Raw genomic sequence first — 27996 nt, forward strand, 5'->3', positions numbered from 1 at the left:
GCCTTGTGGTTTTTGAGCTGTCCTTACCCTCCCTTATTTCATTTTGAGACATGTTTTCTAATAACTCAGGTTGTCTGTTCTCACCTTCAGGCCCTCAAGCTCCAAATGATCATGCAACTTGGGACTTGGACAATGGCCCCTTTTCCTGGGGACCCTTACATAGGCCTCTGAGGGAGATCTCACTGCTGTTATCCCAAAACAGTGCCCCCTGTCAGCACGAAGCAGTTAAGATTGGTCTTCATCCTTATCCTTATCTTCATCCTTATTCTAAAGGCAGTTAGATGGACTTCTTAGAGGGGGAAATAATAGATGCAGGAGGCAGATATGGGGAGGGGTCCCTGGAGAATCTCCGACCTGCCCCACAAGTGTTTGCATCATATGCTTTTGTGCAGATGGGGAAACCTGCCCAGGGTCTTGTCTGTACCTGCCCACAATGGACTGGGGACCCACCTGTGCACTGGGAGGATGGGGTGGTGCCATGGGAAGTTCACACCTTGTGCCGGAGGAAGAACCTGGCCTCTTCAGCTCATGTGTGGTGGCCTGAAATCAATCTGTGAGGTGGGGGCCTGTTAGCAGGACCCCCTCTCACTTTGCTGAGAGTTTTTTCTTTTTTGCCCAGTAAACTCCACTCTACTCACCCTTCAATGTGTCTGCGTGCCTAATCTTTCCTGGTTGTGTGACAAGAACTTCGTTTTAGCTGAGCTGAGGAACAAAAATTCTGCAACACAAGCTTGGGAATTGTGCTTGTGCCTGCGTTGCCAAGGGTCTCAGACTCTGCCAGCCAAAGGCCAAGGCCAAGTATCAAAGCAAGGCTCAGGTTGCAGCTCCAGCTTCAGTTCTAGCTTAGACTCCAAAAGGTGTCCAGGCTCTCACAAATGCTTCAGAGTAGAGACCTCTGTCTGCCCATATGAGGACAGAGGATTGGTGTGACCCCTGGGCTGCCATTTGCATGGGGCTGATGTCCGCCAGTGCTATTTGTACAAATAAACCCAAGGCAGGGGGACAAAAAGTACTACAAATTACCATGTTTCTACAGGCAAAGGCATTCAGAGTTTTGAGTTAGAAGTGCTTTAGAGTCTGATAACTCTACCGAAGGCTTCAATCTGTGGTTCTTTCTCCTATGGTCCCATCTAGTGACCTACTCACCCTACCGTTAGGCTATCTCACCTTCTGGGGTTAAAGGACGAGAAAGGCGAAGTGTGCCTAACATCATCTTCATAGAGAGTGATATGCTATTAAAACACTTCTCTAAAGGGAGCTATCATCTTTCTGTTTCTGAATTACAGCTTCCTGGGGGATAGGTTGATGAAGAAGCATTTGGTCTAACATGGTCTTTTCCTAGAACCGAGTAGAATTACCTTGGTTAATTGGATGGAACAGTGAACCAGGGTCTGAGGCTGGAGCTCCTGGTGCCTGCTCTAGCCCAGATGAGCCCTGAGGCTTTGTGTAAGTCGCTTCTCCTCTCGGGGCCTCCTTTCCTCCTCTGCAAAGCAAGGAGGCTTCAATGATCTCTTTCCGGCTGGAGATTTTCTTAGTGATTCTCAAAAAGAGATTTTACTGGGGATGATGGATCTGTGATATGTGATATTGATTGTGGTGATGATTTCATCATGGATGTAATACCTATGTCAAAACATATCAAATTGCATGTCTTAAATATATGTGGTTTATAGACTGAGTTTCTTAAGACAATGATAAAAATTTAAAAATAAATATATGCAGTTTATTATATGCCATATATACCTCAATATGACTGTTCAAAAAAATAGATTTCACCCAGCTTGTATAGTGGTGAGGAGGTAGAAATGACGATGCCCTATTCTGATATATATCAGTTTATATTGTCAGAAACAGAAAACAGAGCTTTCTTAAGTTTTTCCTACAACCTCCTACGAAGGCTTGTGCTTTCTCCTTCTCTAACTTCCTCTATTTATTTTTTAAAATTACAGTTTTCACTGTTCAAAAGACAAAATTACATCAAATTCAGTTTAAAGATCTCAATTGGCTTTATTTGCGATTCTAGAATAGGGCAACACTTCATCCCATAAAACACAGTGAGTGTTCTCATGAGCTAAGCAGAAGGGCTTGGCCTTACAGACAAAGATGGGCTGGATAGCGCAGAAGCAAAAAACAAAGACTATTAGTCTTTCCAAGCTACTTTTCTTTTAAGGTGGGGACAGTGAGATACCACAATAGAAAAATAACTCAGGTGACTCTGCTTTCATTTTTAGTCTGGTCTGCTGGGGTTTGGTATGGAAGCTTGGTCCAAAACAATGGCCTTCTGTAATTTTTACTTGACACATCCATCCAGGGAATGTTTATTTTTGTCACTCAGGCATCATCTTTGAGTCCTTTGGACTCAGGAGTGAGGTGGGGGCCAGGCATCTTTTGGACTCCCATTATAGCTCTAAGCTCAACACCCTCCTCCACTGTTCTTCCCAGGAAGGAAAGAGAGCTAGCATGTTCCTAGCACTTAGAGTGGATTCAATCATTGAGTAGCACTTCTCAGCAGAAATTTCTTTTTGAAAGCTTAGCAGTAGGGGAGATAATCAAAACAAATTCTTACAGTGGAACTTCACACAGCGTCACAATGGATGGGGAGATGTTGTGGGGCAGCCATGGAGGTGGCTACCTGTCCCTGCTTTAACACTGGCTGGAACTTCCTTTCCCCACCTTCTCCTTCTATATCCAGTCATACACCAATTACTCACCATGGGCTCGTGTTTCTTCCACTGAAATCTCTCTTCAAGCCCATTGTTGGGAACAGGCCCCCCAAAATCTGGCCATAAACTGGCCCCAAAACTGGCCATAAACAAAATCTCTGCAGCACTGTGACATGTTCATGATGGCCATAACGCCCACACTGGAAGGTTGTGGGTTTACCGGAATGAGGGCAAGGAACACCTGGCCTGCCCAGGGCAGAAAACCTGCTTAAAGGAGTTCTTAAACCACAAACATAGTATGAGCGATCTGTGCCTTAAGGACATGCTCCTGCTGCAGATAACTAGCCAAACCCATCCTTTTATTTCAGCCCATCCCTTCGTTTCCCATAAGGGATACTTTTAGTTAATCTAATATCTATAGAAACAATGCTAATGACTGGCTCGCTGTTAATACATATGTGGGTAAATCTCTGTTTGGGGCTCTCAGCTCTAAAGGTTGTGAGACCCCTGATTTCCCACTTCACACCTCTATATTTCTGTGTGTGTGTTTTTAATTCCTCTAGCACCGCTGGGTTAGGGTCTCCCCCACTGAGCTGGTCTCGGCAGCCCATCTCAGACATTTCCTCTGCCATCCACAAGTCCAGAGGTATCATCCTAAATCTGGGTTTCCCCAAGTGGCTCTTATTTGGCTCCCTGCTTAGAGGATCTCTGCCAGGCACCATCCTGCAAGGTTTACAATTTTTAGCATTGCCCTCATCAATCAGTTACCTGCTCAGAAACCTTCCAAGGCTCTCCATTTCATCTGGAGCAAACTCCTCTGTATGGATTGTGAGATCCTTTGCCCTCTAGTCCACCTTCTGGTATTTTACCTTCCCCACCACTCCCAGGGTCAAGTCCCTGCTCCACTGGGCCAAGTTTCCCCCTTAATCCAGATGTGTATCATGTGCTCTCCCCTGGTTCCCTGTCTAGCTCATATTTTCTTACCACCAGAAATACAGGCTCTTTTCACAATTGCCTTGGCAGATCCTGCCTGCCCAAAGTCTCAGCTCAAACTCCATTTTTTTTTTTTGAGAAGGAGTCTCTCTATCGCCCAGGCTGGAGTGCAGTGGTGTGATCCTGGCTCACTGCAAGCTCTGCCTCCAGGGTTCACGCCATTCTCCCGCCTCAGTCTCCCAAGTAGCTGGGACTACAGGTGCCCACCACCAAGCCAGGCTAATTTTTTGTATTTTTAGTAGAGATGGGGTTTCACCATGTTAGCCAGGATGGTATTGATCTCCTGACCTCATGATCCACCCTCCTTGGCCTCCCAAAGTGCTGGGATTACAGGTGTGAGCCACCACGCCCAGTCGAAAACTCCATTTTTTCCAGGAAACTTTTATTGATTCTCCAAGTACATACTTCCAATTTATTGAACTCCTGTTTATTTGATAGATGCTAGGGACATGAGGATGAATGATGGCCTCTGCCTTTTGGTTTCTGTCTTCTCTCTGACTCCCAAGAGAATGAAAAACCAAGTTAATCCAGTCATTCTTGAAATCAGAAACACTGTGTATATATCTTTCCCCTTCAAGCATATATTTGAGAATGCAAACCCAGAGATTTAAAGTGTGTGCAGATAAATTTGACACACAGAGGACAGACGAAAATTTCCTTGCTGCTTGTTGTGGTTGAGTCTTTCTAGGCTTAATATAATGTGTATGAACAGCTAAAATTAAATAAACTATGGTTTCTAAAAATAAACAGGTGTATTTTCTTCTCAAGCAATGAAGAACAAGGTCAGATTAATGTAGATCTATGTTTATGAACAAGAAAAGATCACCTTTGTTTAAAGAACAGTATACGCGATATGGTCTAATCTTTGTTTAAGAAAAAACTCAAAAGCAGAGAAAGAAATTTTTGAAGATATATGCCAAACAGTCTTCTTTGGATGGAGGAATTATTGATGATTAAAGAAAACACTTCCTTTTAATTCATACTTTTTATAACAATCAACTTCATTGTTGCTTGTTATAGGAAATGTCATCAGAAAGACATTTTCATTTTGGGAAAAAGCACAGAAAGAGGGATATCAATTTGGTGTAAATGCAGATGGATCACTTTTGAGACAGTGCAAAATTGAATATTAAAAGGCCTTCTGTTTTGTTTTAATATAGAGTGAGGATTGGAATGGGTCACATCTACAGGGACACTCAGCAGATGTGAACTGAGTGATTGCAGTGTTTCAAGGTAAACATTATAAAAATAAACAAATGAGTAAGCTAATGGAATGTGATAGACAGGATGCCTGAGTAATTACTATAAATGCTCTGGCTTTTTTTTTTTGTCAGAGACCCAGAAAAGACTAACCTCTAAGTCTATTAATCTGGCTTCTATCGCAGGGTAGCTAGTGGCGTTTTATGTTCTCAATCATAACTATACTGCCCTTGGTATGCTCTAGCAATTTTGGTCTCTTTACATCAAAGTTTGTTATCCTAGGAACTGAAAATGTACAGATTGGTGTTATCACACAGGTGGATGTCTACAACCTTGAGAATTTCACATGCAGGTGGGAATTTTCCCATGTGGGAATTCACATGAGTTCTCAGAGGGCCAGCACATCACCCTCAGCTGCCATCCCTATAAATAAAGTTCAGGAAGGACTCTGAATTCTGGATTCCAGGAAAACCCATGGCCATGAGGTCGATCCTGTTTTTTGGTGCCCTTTTTGGGCATATCTACTGTCTAGAAACATTTGTGGGGTAAGTTGTGCTTTCTGGTGCTTCTTTGAATTTTACTTACCTGATTGATGGAACCTTTGATTGTTACAGAGTAAATGGGTATAAGTGTTCAGTGTTTTCAGAGAAGTTCTCTTAGATTTGGGGATAAGTCGATAGTGGGAAAAATAGGAGTGGATGATCAAAAAAGAGATGAATGACACTTGGTAAAGACAAAAGGGAAAACTGAACACACATAACCCTATTTCTCTCTGTCCTTACTCATTTTTCCCTCCAGTGATCAGACTGTAGGCTTGATAGACATCAAGGAAAATACAGCTGTGTAGCCATTTGTTTCAGGTAACTCAGCTGGTGTCAAGGCTACTCTCTCACCTCCTCCTGCTCTTCTGGGCTTTACCATTCACATTAGCCCTTGTCCCCTACCCGCCGATCTTTAGATTCAGCATCTAGGCGGTGGAACCTCATGAAGTGGAAATGCCAGGGCTATAGATTTCAGCTCAACTTCTCCTCTCCTGGCTTTGGAGGCGGTGGAACCTCATGAAGTGGAAATGCCAGGGCTATAGATTCCAGCTCAACTTCTCCTCTCCTGGCTTTGGAGGACTCATCTTTGCTCCGAAGTACTTTGCTTCATGATTCTATTAAGGGCTTTAGGCAGCATTTTTTGAAGAGTGTTCCAGGGAACTAAGAAAATAGTCAAATAAGTTTGGTTCTAAAAAGCCACTGGTCAAATAAATGTGGGCATCAGACCGGGCGCGGTGGCTCAAGCCTGTAATCCCAGCACTTTGGGAGGCCGAGACGGGCGGATCACGAGGTCAGGAGTTCGAGACCATCCTGGCTAACACGGTGAAACCCCGTCTCTACTAAAAAATACAAAAAGCTAGCCGGGCGAGGTGGCGGGCGCCTGTAGTCCCAGCTACCCGGGAGGCTGAGGCAGGAGAATGGCGTAAACCCGGGAGGCGGAGCTTGCAGTGAGCTGAGATCCAGCCATTGCACTCCAGCCTGGGTGACAGAGCGAGACTCCGTCTCAAAAAAAAAAAAAAAAAAATGTGGAATCAGAGGGTTAAACAAACTGTAGGATTTCTAGGAGCTTTGGTTAAATCAGTGTTCATTATAAATCTATAAGAGGGGATCTAGGTTGCAGCATGTACCCTTTTTTTAAATTATCAACTACCCACTGCCTCCAGCTTGCTTGCTTGCTTGCCTCCTCTCTCTCTCTCTCTTTCTTTCCCTCCCTCCCTCCCTCCCTCTTTCCTTCCTTCCTTCCTTCTTTTCTGTCTCTGAGTAACTCAAAGAACTACTATTCTTCAGAACACACACCAGGAAATATGAGCCTATTGTATTACTTTTCTCAGTGCCTTCCCATTTTAAAGGAGGACTCCTGGGGGTCCATGCATTAACCAAAAATAATGAGACTTAAATGGAAGAATTTTCAGACCATTTGTGGCAGATGAGCCTCAAAGAGCTCATGTTCCATCACTTCTGTATTCCACTGGAGTTCGTAGGAAATTGCATGGGGCTTGGTTTCAGAAGACCCATATTCTGGTCCCTGTACATGGTTCATTGTATTGATTCCTTCCCCACTTTACAAATAGTTGGGACAATGACTTAGGAAGTCTGCCTACTTGGAGAAAGGCTAGAAGGGGAAGCTCTGTCACCAAGGGAAATTTCGTAAAGATATGTGCTTGATTGTTTTGAGATTTCTCTTTCCTGTTCATCCTTCATTCCCTATGAAGGGTGCGTGTGTGTGTGTGTGTGTGTAAAGAGAGGCATGACACATAATTTGTCAAGGTCCCAACTATCTCTGGCCATGCCCCATGTTTGGGCCACATGAATGGGGTTTGGGGATAGAACCTTGATACATTTTCAGTTGACAAAAACAAGGAACAAACAAAACCCCCAAAACCATTAAAAACAAACCCTTAGGTCTACCCACATATGAACTGTTTCCTCTTACAAGCACGAAATTATTCCACTTTTTAAAAACTTACTTCTGAACAACAGGAACAGGCAAGTATTAAAAGCTAACACTCCACGAGCAGCAGATGTTATTTGATTCATTAGCTAAGGGAAAGGTAACTTTAATGGCAGGCTTCCTGCTAGGAGCAGGTACACCTCTTCATTATTATTTAGATAACATTTCTTGGGAGGAAATAATGCCATTGTATCACCTTCTCATTCCGGCGATGTGGGTTTAGTATACTATTTATTAGTTTCTGGATTGTCACAGAGATTATTGACCGTTGCATTAACCTGTTATACACAGAGACTAACAGGTGCAGAAAGCAACAGGAAACAGTGTCCAGGTTTTGCTTTCAAGGTCACATTTGTGGTTAATTTTCTTTAGAGACCAAGTTCTTGAGATTGTACCAAGCAATGAGGAACAAATTAAAAATCTGCTACAACTGGAGGCTCAAGAACATCTCCAGGTATTTGATCTAGTGTGAGTTTCTGTTCCCAGAACGAATACAGTTAAACATGATTGAGATCTATTTTGGACTGTATTCTGACTCCCATGACATAGTGTGAAATGCTAACTCATGCAGCTGGGTTTCTGAAAACCTGGGCTCTGGTCCCAACTACAGGATACTGGGCAAGTCACCTACCTTCCCTGTGTCTCATTTTCTCATTCAGAGTAATGGCGATAAATATATCGTTCTTCTATCTCTCAGGTTTATTGTAAGAATGAAAGGAGGTATCAAATGTGAAGGTTACTTTCAAAAATTAAGCACCCTTAGTGCATATTTCCCTTGTAAAATAATTTATAGCATTTATATCCTATTATTAAATGAATTGGATCATAGAATCCCAGCTTAAAAAAACTGCCATCGTATTAATAATCTTTTCCTTCTGCCAGTTTTAATATCTAGCCATAGGGGCAGGGGAAACAATATAATGGATTTGCTGACACATGGATGTTTAAAAGCCGTTGTTGCAATATCATAGTGATTCCACAATGATTCCAAAACTTGTGGACTCAAGATAAAATTGATGCAAATTGATTTCTAGAAATCTATCAGTGCTGAACTGTCCATTCCCCAGAATAGCCCATTCATTGCCTTGGCTTGGACTTTTATCCCTTTCAGCTTGATTTTTGGAGATCACCCAGCACCCCAGGGGAGACAGCCCACGTCCGAGTTCCCTTTGTCAGCGTTCAGGCAGTCAAAGCAGTCTTGGAGTCCCAGGGAATTGCCTATTCCATCATGATTGAAGATGTGCAGGTAATTATGCCACGGACTCACCTTCCCGCAGCTTGCTGGGCCACATGAACGTCAGTTCAGTTCCATCTTCTTTCATGCTTGAGTACTCTCTGCAGGGAAGGGACCTGTGGGTACCACTAGGACCTTCCAGCAGTCTGGGCTCCCCTTGCAAGGTGAGTAGGAGGGCACTGTCTCTCTCCCTTTTGCATTTGGCACATGCAGAATATGGTAACAAAGAATTTAAGGGAAAGGGCAAAAGAGAGGCTACAGCATGAAATATAAAGTACAAACCAAAGGGTGTTAGGCAGAAGAAGGAAAAGAAGGAGTCTCACTCTGTCACCCAGGTTGGAGTGCAGCGGCACAATCTCGGCTCACTGCAACCTCTGCCACCCAGGCTCAAGCGATTCTCCAGCCTCAGCCTCTTGAGTAGCTGGGACTACAGGCATGCACCACCATGCCCAGCTAATTTTTGTATTTTTAGTAGAGGCGGGGTTTCACTATGTTGCCCAGGCTGATCTCATCTCAAACTCCGGGCCTCAAATGATCCACCCGCCTCGGCCTCCCAAAGTGCTGGGATTACAGGCGTGAGCCACCGAGTCTGGCCTGATTTAGTTTTTGTTCAGAGGTTAACTCAGGCCCTGAGCTCCCAGAAAGGCAAGATGAGCCATAAAACCATGCCTGCAAATCCACCCTGGCACACCTGCAGCATCTGGCTGGTAGGAAGTCCCATTAATGCTCCATCCCCTTTCACAGTGGGGCCAGAATAAGGGAAAGTCATGACCTCAAAGTCTACAGGACAAGAAGAGGAAAGCTTGGTACTGGGGACCCGAGTGTTACCCTTTCCTTCACAATTACAGACTGAAATACATTGCTGTAAACCAATCATAGATAGAATTGTTTTATCTTAGGTCCTGTTGGACAAAGAGAATGAAGAAATGCTTTTTAACAGGAGAAGAGAACGGAGTGGTAACTTCAGCTTTGGTGCCTACCATACCCTGGAAGAGGTAGGTGTTTCAAAATGAACATTACAGAGACAGGCCATTCTCTCCTCTAGGGACAAAGCTCATACTTCTACGTGGTGATTTAATGGCCTAGAAATTATTCTTCTATTATTTTCTAACTTCTCTAAGTTTCCTTAGGATTTCACAGCCAGTACCAGTGTCACTGGCTTCACACCCACTCCTGCTTACTGTAGGAGCTGAAGTCCACTTGCTCATCTCAACAGCCACCCACTCTGGAGTGTCTAAAGGGTACCCACAAGCAGACCCCTCAGGCTGGTGATCTTGCCCTAAGCCCCCTTGCTGACTTCTGACCTGTGCTGCTCACAAAGCCAGGGAAGCCATCATGGCTGTCACTGACGATGCAATGAGGACACAAAGCCAAGTGAGAGCTGTGCTTTCAGGCTGCCACTGATGATGGAATCAGGGACAACCTTTGACGCCTCTGACTTCCATCCAAGTGTTACTGGTGGAGGGTGTCCAGGTTCTTGGCGTCTTGAACAAAGAATTGGACAAAACGCACAAACAAAACAAGGAAGAAATGAAGCAACAAAAGCAGATATTTACTGAAAACAAACGTATACTCCACAGGTGGTGAGCAGCCCGAGCATAGGGGCCCAAAAGCCCATTACCGAATTTTCTGGGATTTAAATACCCTTTAAAGGTTTCCCATTGGTTACTTGGTGTACGCCCTATGTAAATGAAGTAGTAGCCTTCGATCAGTCTGATTGGTTGCAGAAAGCAGCCAGTCAGAGGCTGAAGTGAAGTTGCAAAGTTATACTCCCACGCAAATGAAGACTTGGCTTGCAACCAACCTGACTTGTTGCGGGAGGGGACCAACTAGAGGTAGTTTCAATTTTTCATCTGCCATGCCAGAAAGAGGAGGGGGGGTAGGTGCAAAGGGATTAGCCCCTGGTCCTTTTGTTACTTGGGCATAGAAAGTTGGGGTTTTCTTTATGATTTAGTTCTAGGGAGTCAGCCTGAATTGGCCTTAGGTTCCCTGCCTCCAGACCTATCCTTCTGCCTCGCAGGGATGTGCTCAGAGAACCCTCATGGAGTCTCTGCTGTCTTTCCTGGGCTTTGTTGTTTCTGTGGAGACTATCCCCTTCCTGCATCGGCTACTCCATGCTGCTGTGGGGATCCTGGGCAGTGCTGCATTTACCTCTCTGAGCCCTTCTCCAGGCCCACAGGAATCTATCTGCAATGACTTAAGAGTGGAGGGATGGAAAGGGGCCGGAGGGGATGGTGGTTGTAGGGGTAAGGGGTGGCATGGGGAGTAGGAAAGAGCCAGAGAAGAGATATCTGGTAGGCACCAAGTCTCCAAGTTGGCAGTTTTTAAACGCAAAAAGCGTTAAACATTTTTTTCTCCTAATTTATTGGATGGGAAAAGCTGATTTGACCTAAACTCATTTGGGAGCAAAATTTGACCTGAACTGCCTCACTGCTCATTTGTTTCACTGCCAGAAATATTAATGTGCTTGAATACGGAGCAATGTCCCATGTGTAATACATAATATATATTTCCTATTACCTTTCTAAAATTCTCCCCTGAAAAAAATATCTTATTTGAAATATATATGGCCTCAAGGGTTTCAGATAGGGGACTGTGGACCAGCACAGAGAATAAGGAAGAAAAGGAAGTGGAGCAAACAAGACGCCCTCCCTCCCTCCCAGACAAACTGATGTCTGTCTCCTACGGAGTGCAAATACTGGCAACAGTTGGAGGGACTGATTTCCTCCCGCTAGCTCTCCAAACGCACCCGGACACGTCTCAATCCCAGCAAGGGACATAGTTAGGGCTCCCCAGATGCACAAAATTTCAGTCGCCTTGAAAACAGGAGCTGGAGTAGCCGGTGGCCTTAGTGCGTCTGCAGCAGAAACCCCATTGTCCCCGGGCCTGATTTAGCCGGAAGACATTTTGTAGCGATCGCCTCTACATCCCTTTTGGGGTTGAGGGGGCACTACCATTTGTTTTCCTCTGCTAGCAAGGGCGAGAAACTCCACCTAAGGGCTGGGGTCGCCAAAAGCCACAACTACCCCAGGGAAGTGTGTCATTTTGCTTTGCACAAAACTGCAAAGAGCCGGCTGGACTGCAGCCCCCGCAGACGCCGATAGACTCAGCAGCACTCAGCTGGATCCAAACCCTCCGACCCTATAGCTCGAGCAGCGCTGCCCCCTCCGCTGTGTCCCAAGGGAATGGGGAAAATCACCAGGGGATCAGATCTCATACAACAGATGGTTCACTCGCAAATGTCTATTTATTCACTTGAAACATTTCAGATTTCCCAAGAAATGGATAACCTCGTGGCTGAGCACCCTGGTCTAGTGAGCAAAGTGAATATTGGCTCTTCTTTTGAGAAGCGGACTTTGAACGTGCTCAAGGTACACGGTGCAGGGGCGGTTCTTCCTCTCGATGCTTCTAGAATCCCCATCCTCCCAGGCAGGCCAGCAGTCCCGGCTTGTGCTACAGAGCGGCTCCTTTTTATTACTTTTTATTTTTTTTTCTTTTCCTCCTAACCGGTCCTTGCTGGTTTTGAGTATCCACTCCCTCACCCCCGCCCCCCTTTTTCTTTCTCTCTGTTCCTGCGCAAGCTGACGCAGGTCTGCAGGAGTGAATTAATGCTCGCGTCCTGAGAGATGAGCTCCTGGGGAACCGGGGCAAACGCGCCAATAGGAGCCGAGGAAGGGGGAGGTGCGGGTCGGGGGAGGTTGGGGGCTGGGGGCTGTAATTCATCAAGCTGGGAGTTCTCTGCCTCCCCTCCCCTTCTCTTTTTTTTCTTTCCTGTTTAAACACACACACACATACGCGCGCGCACACACACACACACAAGCACACCAGTTAAAAAAGAAAAAGCACTAATTGCCTAAGCTGCATTTTTTCTTTTTCTTTTTTCTTTTTTTGTTTTTAGTTTTTAAAGAAGAGTTCTGGTCGTATGCAGAACAACTAAACCCTAAACCGCAAAGACAAATGCCCTGAACGAAGATCTTTTGAAAAAGGATATAGACGGAAAGAGGTTAGGGTTTGACGCCATCTCGTAACCTCTGACCGTCTTTGTGCACATAATTTCAAGCTTTGCACTTTGTCCTCAAAAACAGTGAAAATTATTTCCCCAGATTTCCTAGAAAGAGTTTGTTAAGAGAAAAAAAAAAATCAAAAAGAGGTAATGTCACAACTCCTCGCTAAATTTGGAAACGTTATGGCTGGGAACCAACTGACTAACTGGGACAGATGGATTTCTCCAGAGCGTTTTTCCCAAAGCAGGCCTGAGAGGAGTGATTTGCGTGCTTTATACCACAGGGATACATTTGCTAATGTTTACCTCCCTTCTTTCTTTTTATTTCCTCTACCCGCACCCCCCGCCCACCAACTGTGTCAGAAAACCCCAGATTCTCTTCCACCGTGGTCTTCCCTGGCCTTCCCTTTTCCGGGGTGGTTCGGCGGTGGAAGATGCTGTGTTTTTGAAAGTTCCTGCTTTTTACGTTTGAGCTCTTTAGAGGAAAAGGCACAAAACACTTTTAACTAAAACTCTTAGAACTCATGAACTGTAATTTTTAGCAAGGATTTGCATTTCTCGTTTACCTTATCTGCTGTGTTTAGAATGCTGCACAGAGATAGAAGTTGATGGTGCAAAAATAATCTTTTCCTCCCCATTTACTGATCCAATTGGCAAAGCCACTGTTTCAAATAAAACTAAGTCACTTAGATCATAAAATTTAAACTCTGGAAAGTACCTCCAGAGGTTTGCTATCATGTTTTTATGAAGGTCTCAAAAGGCTATCACAAGCATTTTTATAATAAAACACTATGATTGCATACATTTGGAAAATAGAGCAACAAAAGAAACAAAAAAGAAAAAAATCCTCATAATTCTAATCCCACAACTATGGGATAATAGCTATTAACAATCTGTTGTATATTTTTCTACTTTTTTCTCTCTTTTCTTTTTCCTTTTCTCTCTTCGTCCTTCTCCTTTTTTCTCATATGTATGTGTGTATATAAATGAACTAGTTTCTTTAAAAATAAAAATGAAATCGTGTAATCCATTTTTTTTCCAATTTTCAGCATATGAAGATATCTTCCTGTCATTATCTACAACGATTTTTTACAAACATCGGAGGAGAATTGTTTATGCCTCTCAGTCTGCATTTACACTTGCATTCGAAGAAGGGGACAAAAGAAAATTCTCCTTAAATGAGAGTTAGGCGACAGTATCGCTGTCTGTATTTCCTTCTCTGTCAATCACATCAAGAACAGAGAGAGGGACAGAGAAGGATGGTCTGGGGTAGAGAGGAGGCAACCAGGTGCCACGGCAGTGGAGCCGTTCACATTGCCACACTTGCTTTTGCAGTTCAGCACCGGAGGAGACAAGCCAGCTATCTGGCTGGATGCTGGGATCCATGCTCGAGAGTGGGTTACACAAGCTACGGCACTTTGGACAGCAAATAAGGTCATTTTGCCTAACATTCCTTACTTATTTTACCTTTCTGGGGTCAGGCCCACTGAAACCCATGACAGTCCCAGTGGTCCTGATGGCTGGCGCTCTCAGCCAAAACCCTTCTCTTGTCACATGGGCTGGCAATGAACCCATCCAGCCTTTTTTGGTATTGCCCCATCCAGCACCCCAGGCTCCTCCCCTTGGGCAGCCCACTGTGCGCTCTGCTAAAAGACACCACGATGTGGTGATTGCTGTTGAGTGAGAGAAGGGGGGAAGAAAAGACTCAGTAAGCTAAAGAGATGGAACGGGTGGCCAGGGAGGACCCTTGGGAGCCAGATTTCAGCATAAGAACCGACTAGAGAAAAACCACTTTGCTGCCTGGAACCCTGAGGGCTGAGGTGTGATGTCCTAGAAATTTAAAAAATCATGAAAGGGAGTCAGCTGGAAAATACAAACAGGTGCAAGAAGAGTTTAACCCACAGATCCAAAGTGGAGTTGGCTAAGGGTGTTTGGGTTGTTCTGAAAATGTCCCAACTTTGATTTTGAAGGTAGGGTGTAGTAAGATCTGTCTTCCACAAGTTTGTTGGCATTAGAGTCAGGACATGAGGCTGGGAGTGACCTAGTCTGGTATTTCTTAAGTAATTCAAAAATGACATGCTATAAATCAGAATGTTAATTCATGAGTAGAGGAAATCAATCCACATCAGATCATTCAAGCATGTGCAACCACGTGCATACCGACTGATACATTTTTCCCTTCAATTAAAATGCGGTTACCTTTAGGGTATTATGAAATGGATATTTAACGGTTGAATAATAATGCCTTAGGATGGCTGAGCACAGGAAATGAATAAATTTTAATCCAGCAGAAACTTCAACTCAACTGCAGTTGATGGCAAGTAAAAATGTAATTCCCCAAATGGAATTTAACTGGTTCTCTGTGTCTTTAGCAATGTCTCTGCATATTTAAGTAATCTGATGTTTGTTGTGAGTTCTTTTGGAAAGTTAGCCCATGTAGGGGATTAAGGAATACCAAACAAAATTTCTTTGGTGCATAGGTCCACATAAGTCACATATATCACTGCTCACTATTGCAAAATGTCTCACTGGAATGAACAGGAAGAATGTTACTGCTTTTGAAAGAGAGTAGATACATGATATCTGATTTTTACTCAATAGAAGTAAATTATTTTGACTAGAAATAAAAGTATAGGCGCTAGCATATTCAACACATTAACATTGCAGGAGACCGTACTGCTGGGTGTCTGGAAGACTTTCCTTGACCAATAGTGATCCCCGGTTCACATCTGCAAAAAAAACACTCCCTTACTATTCTGTCCTGTGTTCCTGACAAAAGGGGTGTGTGAGGTTGACATGTATCTTGTCTTTGCTCAGATTGCCTCTGATTATGGAAAGAACCCATCCATCACTTCCATTTTGGACACCCTGGATATCTTCCTCCTGCCAGTCACAAACCCTGATGGTTATGTGTTCTCTCAAACCAAAGTAAGCCTGGATTTTTTTTCCCTTCTTCAACAAGGACCTAAGGAGATATGTAGGAACTTCAAAAGTAAAATAAAAGTAGTCATTCGTTTCTTGATTTACTCTAAATGGAATGCCTAATTTCTCAGTAGTCGCCCAGAAATGAGGGATAGAGAAGTGGTTATAATCACTTCTTGTTCCAATGCATGATGTCTTTACATGTTGCCTCAGCCAGAGCCCATTTCAGCTGTTAGGCTGGGCTATTAGAGCTCAGTGTTCACCGTGAGTCATCTAGGAGATTTGTTCCAATTATCTCTGCGTTTTTTGTGTTAGGATTGATAGAAAAGAGGAGGCAGATGTTACCTGCTGACAATTAGATTGCAGTAGGATTTAGGTGGGCAGTACAGTGCATCTAGCGTTTTACTTAAAATCTGTGGGAGAAATCCTCCGTAATATCACTAAAAAGAGTTACGTAGTTTTTTTCCCCTTAAAATCTCATTACAATACACTATTGTAGCAACTGTGACCCCACATATATTCAAAATGAATGACAGCTTCAAGTTTATTTTTAGAGAGAGCTAACTACAGTAGCGTTTTCAAAGACATTTTCAAAGAAACTCATACTAATACTAGTACTCATCCCATGAGATACCATATGAATCAAGGGTTCCATTGTCAAGTCTAGGAAACACCACCCACCATATCCGTTTCTTAGAAGTTCATAAAAAACAAGACATTAACAATCCTTAGAAGTTCTGAAGAAAGTTTACCAAGTTAGCCCTATATTTTCCCCCAAACAGTCTCATCACAGAACCCTCTCTTCTGCTTTTGGTTGTTGCTGTTGCCCTTGGACAGAACTAGGGTTCCATGACACGTGTTTGGCAGGTTCGTTTGAGGAGATGGGGGTGTATTCATGTCTCACTTTGGTGAAATGGCAGAGAAACTCCTAGCAGAACCTGTATGAGGACTGTCCACCACCGCCCCAACCAAGGGAAAGGAGTGTTCCAGAGAACTAGGGAAATTGACAGAATTCTAAAGGAACCTTCTGATCAGGCTGAATGACCCTCTTTCTTTTTTTCCATGTGCTTTTTGGGTGGGATCTGACAGAATCGTATGTGGCGGAAGACCCGATCCAAGGTATCTGGAAGCCTCTGTGTTGGTGTGGATCCTAACCGGAACTGGGATGCAGGTTTTGGAGGTGAGCCCTGGGACTTGCCCCCAGGGATGGTCAACCCGTGGTCTGGCCCACAAACTGGTTCAGATGGCCCTGCAGTGCATCAGCTGGCTAAGCCCATCCAGGATTTAAGCCATTTAAAAACCTCTTTGAAAAACACTTAACTAAATTCACTTCACAGGAGCACAGTACTGTCACAGAGCACTGAGCAGCATTTAATATATTTTGTCTCACATCTTGGTTTTCCCACAAGCTGTTGCCTGGTTAGCCTTCTGTGCAGCCGGAGCAGGACTTTGTGCAATGGCAGGAGAACTCGGAAAGCCCTGAGCCAGCCACTAGAGGGGGTTAGGATCTATTCCAAGGAGAAGCATTACATCATCTATGGATGCTTCGAGAAAGAAAACTAAAAAGAAGTACGTACACACAGGATGAAGAAACTGACTTTCAAAACAGATTCAAATATAAAATGTGAGCTTGCTGCCCTGGCTTTGTGACAGCTCTTACATTTTGGAGTTCCGTGGCAGGCTAGTTAGGGGCTCCTTTATGCCCTCAGCCACTGGAGAAAACCCCTTATGTCTCACTAACCATAGAATTAAAATTTTTTTTCCCCTCACTAGGCTATGATAAGATTGAGGTCAGGAGCTGTGTCTTTTTCACTGAAGTATTCCTAACAGCTAGCACAGTGTCTGCAACGCAGAAGGCAATCACTACGTATTTGTAAGACAAATTAATTAATTAGAGTTATGGAACTAAGATAGGACATATTAGAGAACTGCTACAGGATACGGATGAGTGGCAACTTCATTCATTGCTTTTACAGTTCTTTTTTTTTTTTTTTTTTAGTATAGCGGAAAAATAAAGCACAATACTGAGCCATGGCCCACAGTTCAATGTCAATCCTCCCCAATATTATTTTCATTAAATCAATTTAAAATAAGGTGACATTTTGTCTGTATCACATGGGGAGCCTAGGGAATCCTAACCCCTACTCATCCCCTGGAAGTTTCTCTAGCAGTGAGAACCCTGGCCAGGCCTACAATGGACCCATTTCAGGGGGTCTTGAACCACTCTAGTTGCTGAGACAATCAAGGCCAAAGGTGGCCTTGTCAAATGTAGTCATGATTTCCTCACTGCACAAAGGGTGTCAGAGGTTCCTTGCATTTGTGGCCTTGTGCCTTGGAATTACAGAGCATAGAATCTTCTACTCTTGGACTCTAAGAATTGGATGAGATCCCAGAAAATGAACTTGCTAAACTCCCACCCAATGCAGGAATTCCATCTATAATATTAAATCTAGCTTTTCTTCCAAAAACTCCTACAGAGAGGAGATGATCTAATTAGATGGCTCTTTCTACTGTATAGAGAAATCATATTTTTTGAAGAAGAGATGTGTCCAGAATCACTTCAGTTAGGCTTTCTGACTATAACCTTTGGAAGACACTTGATCTAACCCAATGACAATCTTGTCCTGACTTCCAGAGGAGAAAATTAGTGATGCATGGTGACCTCCTCCCTACAGTGTCTTCTTAGAGCTCGCTGTCCTCACTGGGCTACTTCTGCATCTCCCCAGGACCTGGAGCCAGCAGCAACCCTTGCTCTGATTCATACCATGGACCCAGTGCCAACTCTGAAGTTGAAGTGAAATCCATAGTGGACTTCATCAAGAGTCATGGAAAAGTCAAGGCCTTCATTACCCTCCACAGCTATTCCCAGCTGCTGATGTTCCCCTACGGGTACAAATGTACCAAGCCAGATAACTCTGAGGAGCTGGTGAGTTTCTGAAACTTAATTTCAGCCCAGCAACAAACGTGCATTGTGTGGTCAAGTAAGTTTCAGGCATAAAGTCATGCCCTGAGGTGGAGGTGTACCATTACAACGATGAATGAGACATAAAGTCAGACACAGAGAAGATTATGATATGCAGCCAAAGGTTTGAAAGACTCATTTTGAACTTTACTAAACTAAGTTTCTTTGGGAAATAGAATTCATGAAGTTGTTGTTACCTTAATCTAGATGAGCAGGAGCCTGGTTTGAGCATAGATTCCCAGAACATGCTTTTCCGTTGCATATGGGGGAAAAAACCCTCGGATTTGGATATGAGACTCTTGGATTGGTAGTCAGATGCTCTAAGCTGAGCAATTCTGCTTCTCAGCAGCTTGTCTTATACTTTTCTGGGGACTTTGGCTCTATGATCTACCATGATGATGCACTGGTGTATGATGTTGGGGGTAAAACACTCACTTCCCTAACTTGATACCTTCTGTCACCCTTCCTGTTTCAGGAATAAGCCAACTGGCCCCAGCCTTAGATCAGATGGTGACATCTCAGGAGGCTGTTCACAATTGAGCAAGAGCTATCCCCAGCTAAAAAGAATGTGCAAATATTTCCAATTTGGCTTTTAGGCTGGATTTGTGAAACCCATATGTTAGAAATAAGCCCAGAATTGGAACCTTTTTGTCAATTTACCTTCGAGTAGATTATTGTCGGCAGCCCCACGCAGAAATAGGCTATATTATTCCCATTCAAGTGTGCCTTTCATCTCATCAGTTAGATTTGAGCTCTGTGAGGTTTTGATGGCGAGTATTACCATTCAAGGTCATATCAGGGAAAAAGAATGTTCTAAAATGTTCTTTTTTTAGACCTAGATGACCTTAAATTATCTAAACCTGGTGCTCAAACCTCTCGCAGATAGTCAATCTAGGCTATGATTAGATGGCTTCCTGCCTTCAAGGGAGCCTATTCTGTGTCGGGGAAGGTTGTTAGGTTGTTAGTGTTCTTCTTTATAGAGAGCGAAATCTCTGTGTTTTTCACCTATCAGCCCTGATTTATCATCTGGTTCTACTGAGCAAACTTATTTCCCTTTAAGAGGTGAATCCACTATTACTGGAAGACCACCAGCCTGCTTCTTCTAGCTCTTATTTCTTCTAAATAACCTCAATTCCTTCAAGCATTCGTATTATGGGCTCAAGTTCCCTTACTATTCTGGTTGTTGTTTTCTGAATATGCTTCTTCAAGGGTGGTGTCTTAATCTGTTTGCATTGCTGTAAAGAAATATCTAAGACTGGGTAATTTATTAAGGAAAAAGTTTTATTTGGATTATGATTCTGTTGGCTGGAAGATTGGGCATCTGGTGAGAGCTTCAGGCTGCTTCCCACTCATGGAAGGCAAATGGGAGCTGGTATGGTGCAGAGATCACACGGTGAGAAAGGAAGCAAAAGAGAGAGTGGAGAGGTGCCGGACTCTTTTTAACAACCAGCTTTCGAGGGAACTAATAGAGCAAGTACTCGCTCCTAACTGTGAGGACTGCACCAAGCCATTCATGAGAGATCTATCCTCATGATCCAAACACCTCCCATTAGGCCTTGCCGCCAGTATTGGGGATGAGATTTAAACATGAGGTTTGAGGGAAATAAACATCCAAACTACAGCAGGTAGCTCCCAGAAGTGAATTTGAAATGTGTGTTGTGGGTTACCCAGCACAGAGCAGAGTGTGGCCATAACTACCCTCAGCCAGACTGTGCACTTCTGCAAATTCAGTTGAGGATCACATTAGTTTTTTGGCCGTAGCCCTGTAATGTTGACTCATGTCGGGCTCATTGACAAGAGTAACCCCCAGGCTCTCCAAGGATTCGACCAAGCCAGGTTTCCTCCATCTGGTAATCATACAGTTGTTTTCCTGGATCCAAGTTCAAGACCTTACATTTATCCCTGACAAGGACAGTAAAGCCTCAATCAGTCAAAATTGGAAGCCTCAAATAATGGAAAATATTTTTCTGAGCTCTGCTTCTTGGAAAAAGAGACAGCCATAGGGAAATAAGCCAATGTAGGGATCTGGTAAAAGAAAAGTCAGCTTCCCACATATGTCCTGGGGTCAGTCCACATTCTCTTTAGACCCCTTAAATCTACCCTATTTCTAGCCACACCCCTGACCAGGGAGAACTGGTGGCAAAATAATGAATCCATGAGTGTTGCAAACACCAGGATGATCACATAGACAATGAGGACCTTCATGTTGTATTTTCAAAGCCAATAGAAGTGAACTTGTGCTTACTTCCCAGTGAAAATGGTTGAAATAAAAAGGGTATTGTGCCTTCACCTCAATTAACTGGAGCATTAAGTTAGAACATTCTATGTTCTGCTGTTGGGCAGCTGATCTCCCAAGAGACAAGTGTTATCTGTCTACCTTTCTTTGGTTCTCTTACTCTAGAGTGAAGTGGCCCAAAAGGCTGCCCAATCTCTGACAAGCCTGCATGGCACCAAGTACAAAGTGGGACCAATCTGCTCTGTCATCTGTAAGTATCCAGTGTGCTGGAAGTTTTTACAAATGACCCATTAAGATGGCAGGCACCGTGTGAGTTTTGGCCAAAGCTTTTACATGCCTTTATGTGAAAGGGATAGGTCTTCATGCATGGAACCCAAACTTCCCCAATTTCCCTCAGTGAATCTAGTCTCCTCCATGAGATACTTACTGTGTGATGGCTGGAACAAAGGACTCCCTAAGTATATGTTTTGTGCCCTCTCCTGTGCTTGTTCAGATCCTTACAGCTCACTCTCATTCTGTAGAATTTCTTTATCTAAAAATGAGCCTTTATCAAGACCTGGCTCTGTTTTTTTTTTTTTTTTGAGATGGAGTCTCGCTCAGTTGCCCAGGCTGGAATGCAGTGGGATGATCTCGGCTCACTGCAACCTCCACCTCCTGGGTTCAAGCACTTCTCCTGTCTTAGCCTCCCAAGTAGCTGGAACTACAGGTGTGTGCCACCATGCCCAGCTAATTTTTGTATTTTTAATAGAGACGGAGTTTCACTATATTGGTCAGGCTGATCTCGAACTCCTGACCTCAGGTGATCTGCCCACCTATGCCTCCCAAAGTGCTGGAATTACAGGCATGAGCCACTGTGCCTGGCCTAAGACCTGGTTGTTTTATTATCTTCCCTTTCCTGGCTAAGAGGGGCTCATGCCTTTAGAATTCCATGGACTGTGGGGGCAGAATGGGTGTGACTCTTGAAGAGGACCCAGGTGGTTCTGTGGATAGACTCTGTTGGCAGCCATGTGTTGATGTAGAGTATGTGGAGATAGAGGAGGAGAAGTCAGGAATAGCAGCAGTGTGAGGAATAAGTCTGGGGAGCCTGCCGTCAGACTTTCTAGTCCCTCGTCTTCCCCAATAGATTGAGATAAAAACAAGAAACGACTACAGTGCTTTGGGAAATCCCAGAGCATGCTTGTGCAGGTTCTGAGTCCTTCAAAGGCATGATCCCTTCCTTATGGACAAAGCTGGCAACTCAGGACCACACAGTTCCATGCCCAGGAGTTCTCTAGTGCTTCCATGCCCAAGGATCCTTTGGAAACCAATGCCTTTAATAGGCACCCATTCTGTTGTTGTTGTTGTTGTTGTTGTTTTGGAGATGGAGTTTTGCTCTGTCACCCAGGTTGGAGTGCAGTAGCACCATCTTGGCTCACTGCAATCTCCACCTCCCGGGTTCAAGGGATTCTTGTGCCTCAGCCTCTGGAGTAGCTGGGATTACAGGCACCCGCCACCACATCCAGCTAATTTATTTATTATTTATTTATTTGTATTTTTAGTAGAGAGAGGGTTTCACCACGTTGGCCAGGCTGGTCTCAAACTTCTGACCTCAGGTGATCTGTCCGCCTCTGCCTCCCAAAGTGCCAGGATTACAGATGTGAGCCACCATGCCTGGCCACCTATTCTGTTTAACAGACTTTTAAATTAAGCATCTATTATATGTTAAGCATTATGCCAAGCACTGGAGACATAATGTGCCCACAAAGAACTCTTTAATAGAAGAGATGAACAGGAAGGCTAGTGAGCTTTTGTATTATGTGTGCAATAGTAGGGTATACATGGTACAGAAGTATTAGAAAATTGGGGGATTTGACGGAAGCAGAAAAACTTCATGTAGGAAGAGGGTAGGGTTGTAAAGACTGATCACCAGGAAGATAGAGAAGGAGAAAAAGGATGGGGCATTCTCACAGTCAACAGCATATGCAAAGGCGTAGAAGTATAAAACTGCACGATGGGTTCTGGGAGCTACAAGGAGGTTGAGATTGCTGAAACGAAAGAGGGAGAAAAGGGAGCTGGGGAAGTTCAGGGTTTTGTGTGCCGTGGTAAGGAGTTTAGGTTTAACCCAGAGGATTCTAAAAGCCATTGGGGGATTTTCAGCAGGACGGTGAGGGAATTGAGGCATTGTGTTTAGCTAAAACATAGCAGCAGTGTGGATGGAGTGATGAGGGACTGCAGTAGAGACATCCCATAGGAAGAGGAGGAGGAGTTCAGGTGAGAGACGATGACCCAAACTACAGCAGGGCCAGTGACTATGGAAGGGATTTAGGAGGTAAAGCCAAGAAGCTTTGTCATTTATTGGATGGGGAGAGATCCTCACTGAAAGTCATTGAGTGATGCCAGTCACTGAGGGAGAAGTCCAGGAAGGTGAAAGAGGGGTGAGATCACAAAGATAATGAGTTCAACTGTGGACATACTGAGGCTGAGCTCCTTGTAGGGTATTCAAATGGAGATGGTCTGTAGGTGTTGGACTACATGCCCTGGGATTCTGTAGAGAGAGAGATTTGGGAAGAGCTGGTATAGAGCGGGTGGTTGGACCAGTAGAGCAAGGAGAATATTTGGAGTGAGAGGAACCCTGGGCAAAGCAGGGAGCAAGGTGTTAAGCTGCAGAAGGGGTTAGCAACAAGGGCTAGGCAGAAAGGCAGAGAATCCTGGATGTCAGAAACCAGGGGAAAAGTAATTATTGAAAAGGAGGCGGGCCGGGTGCGGTGGCTCAAGCCTGTAATCCCAGCACTTTGGGAGGCCGAGACGGGCGGATCACGAGGTCAGGAGATCGAGACCATCCTGGCTAACACGGTGAAACCCCGTCTCTACTAAAAATACAAAAACTAGCCAGGCGAGGTGGCGGGCGCCTGTAGTCCCAGCTACTCCGGAGGCTGAGGCAGGAGAATGGCCGTAAACCCGGGAGGCGGAGCTTGCAGTGAGCTGAGATCTGGCCACTGCACTCCAGTCCGGGCGACAGAGTGAGACTCCGCCTCAAAAAAAAAAAAAAAAAAAAGAAAGAAAAGGAGGCGGTGGTCAACAATGGTGAAGGCCATGAAAAGTCAACTAAGATAAGGACAGGACATTTTCTGCTGAATTTTCATCACTAGTTTACTGGTGACCTTTACCCAGAGCAATTTCAGAAGAGTGGATAAGGGAAGGAGAGCAGAATGGAAGCCTTTTTCCTTTTTGAGATAAGAGATGTATTTATTGACTGTTGGAAAGAACAAATAAAGAGGGAGAGGTGGAAGATACAGGAGAGAGAAGAAATGACCAGTGCAGTGAGGTTCCAGAGCTGGGGAAAGGAGGACAGGCAGAGGTGGGCAGAAGTTGTGGCTCAGGATGGAATGAGAGAAGCATGTCTTTGGATGTGTTGTGGGCTTGGATGTAGCCACAGCCATAGGAGGGGTGATGGTGGGAATCATGGGAATGCACCCTTGCCAGTCATGGTTTTCTTTTTTTGAAACAGAGTCTCGGTCTGTCACCCAGGCTGGAGTGCAGTGGTGCACTCTTGGCTCACTGCTACCTCCGCCTCCTGGCTTCAAGAGATTCTCCTGCCTCAGATTCCCAAGTAGCTGAGATTACAGGTGTGTGCCACCTTGCCAGGCTAATTTTTGTATTTTTAGTATACATGGGGTTTTGACATGTTGGCCAGGCTGGTGTTGAACTCCTGGCCTCAAGCGATCTACCCACCTTGGCCTCCCAAAGTGCTGGGATTACCGGTATGTTCAGCTTTTTAAAATTAACATCATTTCCTCTACAGTTTTATGAATTTACATTCTAATTTTTTGTTATTCCATAATGTTGCTATATCCCAATTACTGAGTCTTTGGATTGTTTCATCTTTTTGCTAAATAGTGCTACTATAAACATGTTTGTATAAACTCCTTTTTCTCTTAGATGATCTTTTTGGAGTATATTCCTGAGGCAAGATTGTCAAGTTAAATGGAATGAACAGCTTTGGCGCTCATGTTACTTTTTGTTTTTTTTTTTTTTTGAGATGGAGTCTTGCTCTGTCACCCAGGCTGGAGTGCAGTGGTGTGATCTTGGCTCACTGCAACCTCCGCCTCCCGGGTTCAAGCAATTCTCCTGCCTCAGCCTCCCAAGTAGCTGGGATTACAGGTGTGTGCCACCTTGCCAGGCTAATTTTTGTATTTTTAGTATACATGGGGTTTTGACATGTTGGCCAGGCTGGTGTTGAACTCCTGGCCTCAAGCGATCTACCCACCTTGGCCTCCCAAAGTGCTGGGATTACCGGTATGTTCAGCTTTTTAAAATTAACATCATTTCCTCTACAGTTTTATGAATTTACATTCTAATTTTTTGTTATTCCATAATGTTGCTATATCCCAATTACTGAGTCTTTGGATTGTTTCATCTTTTTGCTAAATAGTGCTACTATAAACATGTTTGTATAAACTCCTTTTTCTCTTAGATGATCTTTTTGGAGTATATTCCTGAGGCAAGATTGTCAAGTTAAATGGAATGAACAGCTTTGGCGCTCATGTTACTTTTTGTTTTTTTTTTTTTTTGAGATGGAGTCTTGCTCTGTCACCCAGGCTGGAGTGCAGTGGTGTGATCTTGGCTCACTGCAACCTCCGCCTCCCGGGTTCACGCCATTCTCCTGCCTCAGCCTCCCGAGTAGCTGGGACTACAGATGCCCGCCACCTCGCCCGGCTAATTTTTTTGTATTTTTAGTAGAGACTGGGTTTCACCGTGTTAGCCAGGATGGTTTCGATCTCCTGACCTCGTGATCCGCCCGTCTCGGCCTCCCAAAGTGCTGGGATTACAGGCTTGAGCCACCGCGCCCGGCCTCTTTTTTTTTTTTTAATTTTTTTTTTTTTTTGAAACAGTCTTGCTCTGTCACCAGGCTGGAGTGCAATGGGGCGATCTTGGCTCACTGCAACCTGCACCTCCCAGGTTCAAGCAATTCTCCTGCCTTAACTCCCCCGAGTAGCTGGGATTACAGGCACACATCACCATGCCTGGCTAATTTGTATTTTTAGTAGATGTGGGGTTTCACCATGTTGGCCAGCTGGTCTTGAACTCCTAACCTCAGGTGATTCGCCCACCTTGGCCTCCCTAAGTGCTGAGATTACAGGCATGAGCCACTATACCTGGCCCAGAAGTTGTTCTTTGAATTCTTTCTCAGACAGGCATAGTGGGGAAATAAAACACAGAGCTTGAGTACAGAGCCCTGGGTTTGAGTTATAGCACTGCCGCTTTGGAACCAAGTAGCCATGGTCCAGTCACTTATTCTCCCTTGGTTTCTTCATCTGTGAAATAGGTTGTTGAGAGGTTCAAAAGATACATGGAATACAAGTGTTCCCTAATTCTAAAGTACTATATAAACGACGATTGTTCGTTTCCTGGTGAATGCTCTCCCACAGGTAACTCCGATCCTTAATGTGGCCTAACTTTTTTGATTGCATCCTGGTCATTTATTGACAATGATAGTTATAAACATAACTGACATTTATTGAATGCTTATTCTACATACGTTATCCTAGCTCCTTCACTTAATATCTGTTTTTATTTTATTGTTTTATTTATTTTTTTAGAGACAGGGTCTCACGCTGCTGCCCAGGCTGGAGTACAGTGGCAGGATCATGGCTCACTGTAGCCTGGACCTCCTGGGCTCCAGCAGCCCTCCTACCTCAGCCTCCTGAGTAGCTGGGACCACAGGCATGCGACACCACACCCAACTCATTAAAAAAATGTTTTTTTTGTAGAGACAGGGTCTCACTATGTTGCCCAGGCTGGTCTCAAACTCCTGGGCTCAAGTGATCCTCCTGCCTTGGTCCCCTAAGTGTTGGCAGAGAGCCACGACGCCTTGCCACTTAACCTCTTAATCTCAGTTTCCTCATCTGTAAAATGGGAATAATGTTAGTACCTACCTAGAGATTCATGGACCAGTTTAACATAGAGCCTAGCACATTGAGGACACAGCCAACTAGTGTCATCACAACCATTATGCTATTTAATTCTCACTGCCCTGTGAAATAAGTAGTAATATCATCCCTATGTAACAGGTGAAGCATCTGGAAACAAATGACTTAGTTTAGGTCACCCAGATAATGATTTGTAGGGTTGGGATTTTATCTGAGGCCAGTATTCTGTCTACAGTAGACCTCTTAGTGTGATTGGCTGTGTCACGTAGCCACACCAAAAGGTGTGAGTTGGTAATTTTGGTCCAGGGAGGATTCAGTTCAAATCCGTAACCATTTAGTATTTATTATTTACCAGGCATTAATTTCCAAGCTGCTCTGCTGGGTGAAGGCAAAGACAAAACTCATGGGATTTGACAATATTAATTTACAATATTAACCTCTAGCCCTATTCTTTTCTTGTACAACCTCTCTGGTCTTTCCAGCTCCATTCTTCCACCATCTGTGCCCTAGCCAAGTCCTCCTGTGACCTCTAACTGCCCTTCCTGGGAGGGGCCACAGGGCTGGTCCATTGCTCGGCTTTTCTGAGTCATGACTGATTCGTAGGTTAATGCCATCTTCCTTCATCATCTGTCACATCAGCAGCCACACAGATCTCAGGTGCACATTACTGTGTTGGCTGAACCCACTGCACAGAGGTGCCAGACATGCGACTTGGTAGCAGAGCAGAGCCTGCCACACCCTTAATGCTGAAAGTCCCCTGAGGATAGGGACCGAACCTCTTACTGCATTTATAATCCCTCCACTCCCACTAGAGAAAACCATGTCTGTACCTTCTGAAGAAGGAAGTGGTGTGGCCTACCTAAGGTGGAGAAGAGGCCACTTAGGATGGCGTGGGTAAAACCACAGGCTCCTAAGAACACCAAAAGAAGGCTCAGTTCAGTGTCCATTGAATAACACCTTTTGCTTTTCAAATTATTGTATTTTTTCATAAATGTGATCCTCTACTAAACTCTTCCCCCTCTTACAGTTCACACGTAGGGGCCTGGCTTATCTATGAAGGTAGAATTTAATATAGAGGTTCCATTGCCGTGAAGGCTAGTGGGAGTCGCGTAACCAAACTTTATTCTCATTTGCCCTTCAGACCAAGCCAGTGGAGGAAGCATTGACTGGTCCTATGATTACGGCATCAAGTACTCATTTGCCTTTGAACTGAGAGACACAGGGCGCTATGGCTTCCTCTTGCCAGCCCATCAGATCCTTCCCACAGCTGAGGAGACCTGGCTTGGCTTGAAGGCAGTTATGGAGCATGTGCGAGACCACCCCTATTAGGGCCCTGAGGAAGAAACAAGAGCCATTAAAATCTCTTTGGTTTGAAGCAACG

The 27996-nt window shown here is 44.3% G+C and overlaps 1 protein-coding gene across 1 annotated transcript; it reads left to right on the forward strand.

The window, feature by feature from the left end:
• Positions 1-4990: 4990 nt before the first annotated feature.
• On the forward strand, positions 4991-27994 carry CPA2 (carboxypeptidase A2 (pancreatic)). Its single transcript, XM_011939603.1, has 11 exons — positions 4991-5401; positions 7722-7803; positions 8461-8595; positions 9483-9578; positions 11853-11954; positions 13922-14020; positions 15404-15514; positions 16598-16688; positions 18235-18434; positions 20872-20956; positions 27757-27994. The coding sequence occupies exons 1-11, from the start codon at positions 5331-5333 to the stop codon at positions 27942-27944; spliced, it is 1260 nt and encodes a 419-aa protein (XP_011794993.1). The 5' UTR covers positions 4991-5330; the 3' UTR covers positions 27945-27994.
• Positions 27995-27996: the final 2 nt, after the last annotated feature.

Source organism: Colobus angolensis, unplaced genomic scaffold (genome assembly GCF_000951035.1).
Source record: "Colobus angolensis palliatus isolate OR3802 unplaced genomic scaffold, Cang.pa_1.0 Scaffold182, whole genome shotgun sequence".
NCBI lineage: Eukaryota > Metazoa > Chordata > Mammalia > Primates > Cercopithecidae > Colobus > Colobus angolensis.

Excerpts from the sequence above, each read along its gene's own strand:
- CPA2 (XM_011939603.1), top strand. The coding sequence starts at position 5,331 with ATGGCCATGAGGTCGATCCTGTTTTTTGGTGCCCTTTTTGGGCATATC. Across the intron at positions 5,402-7,721 it reads TGTCTAGAAACATTTGTGGG|AGACCAAGTTCTTGAGATTG; the intron begins GTAAGTTGTGCT and ends AATTTTCTTTAG. Across the intron at positions 8,596-9,482 it reads TCATGATTGAAGATGTGCAG|GTCCTGTTGGACAAAGAGAA; the intron begins GTAATTATGCCA and ends GTTTTATCTTAG.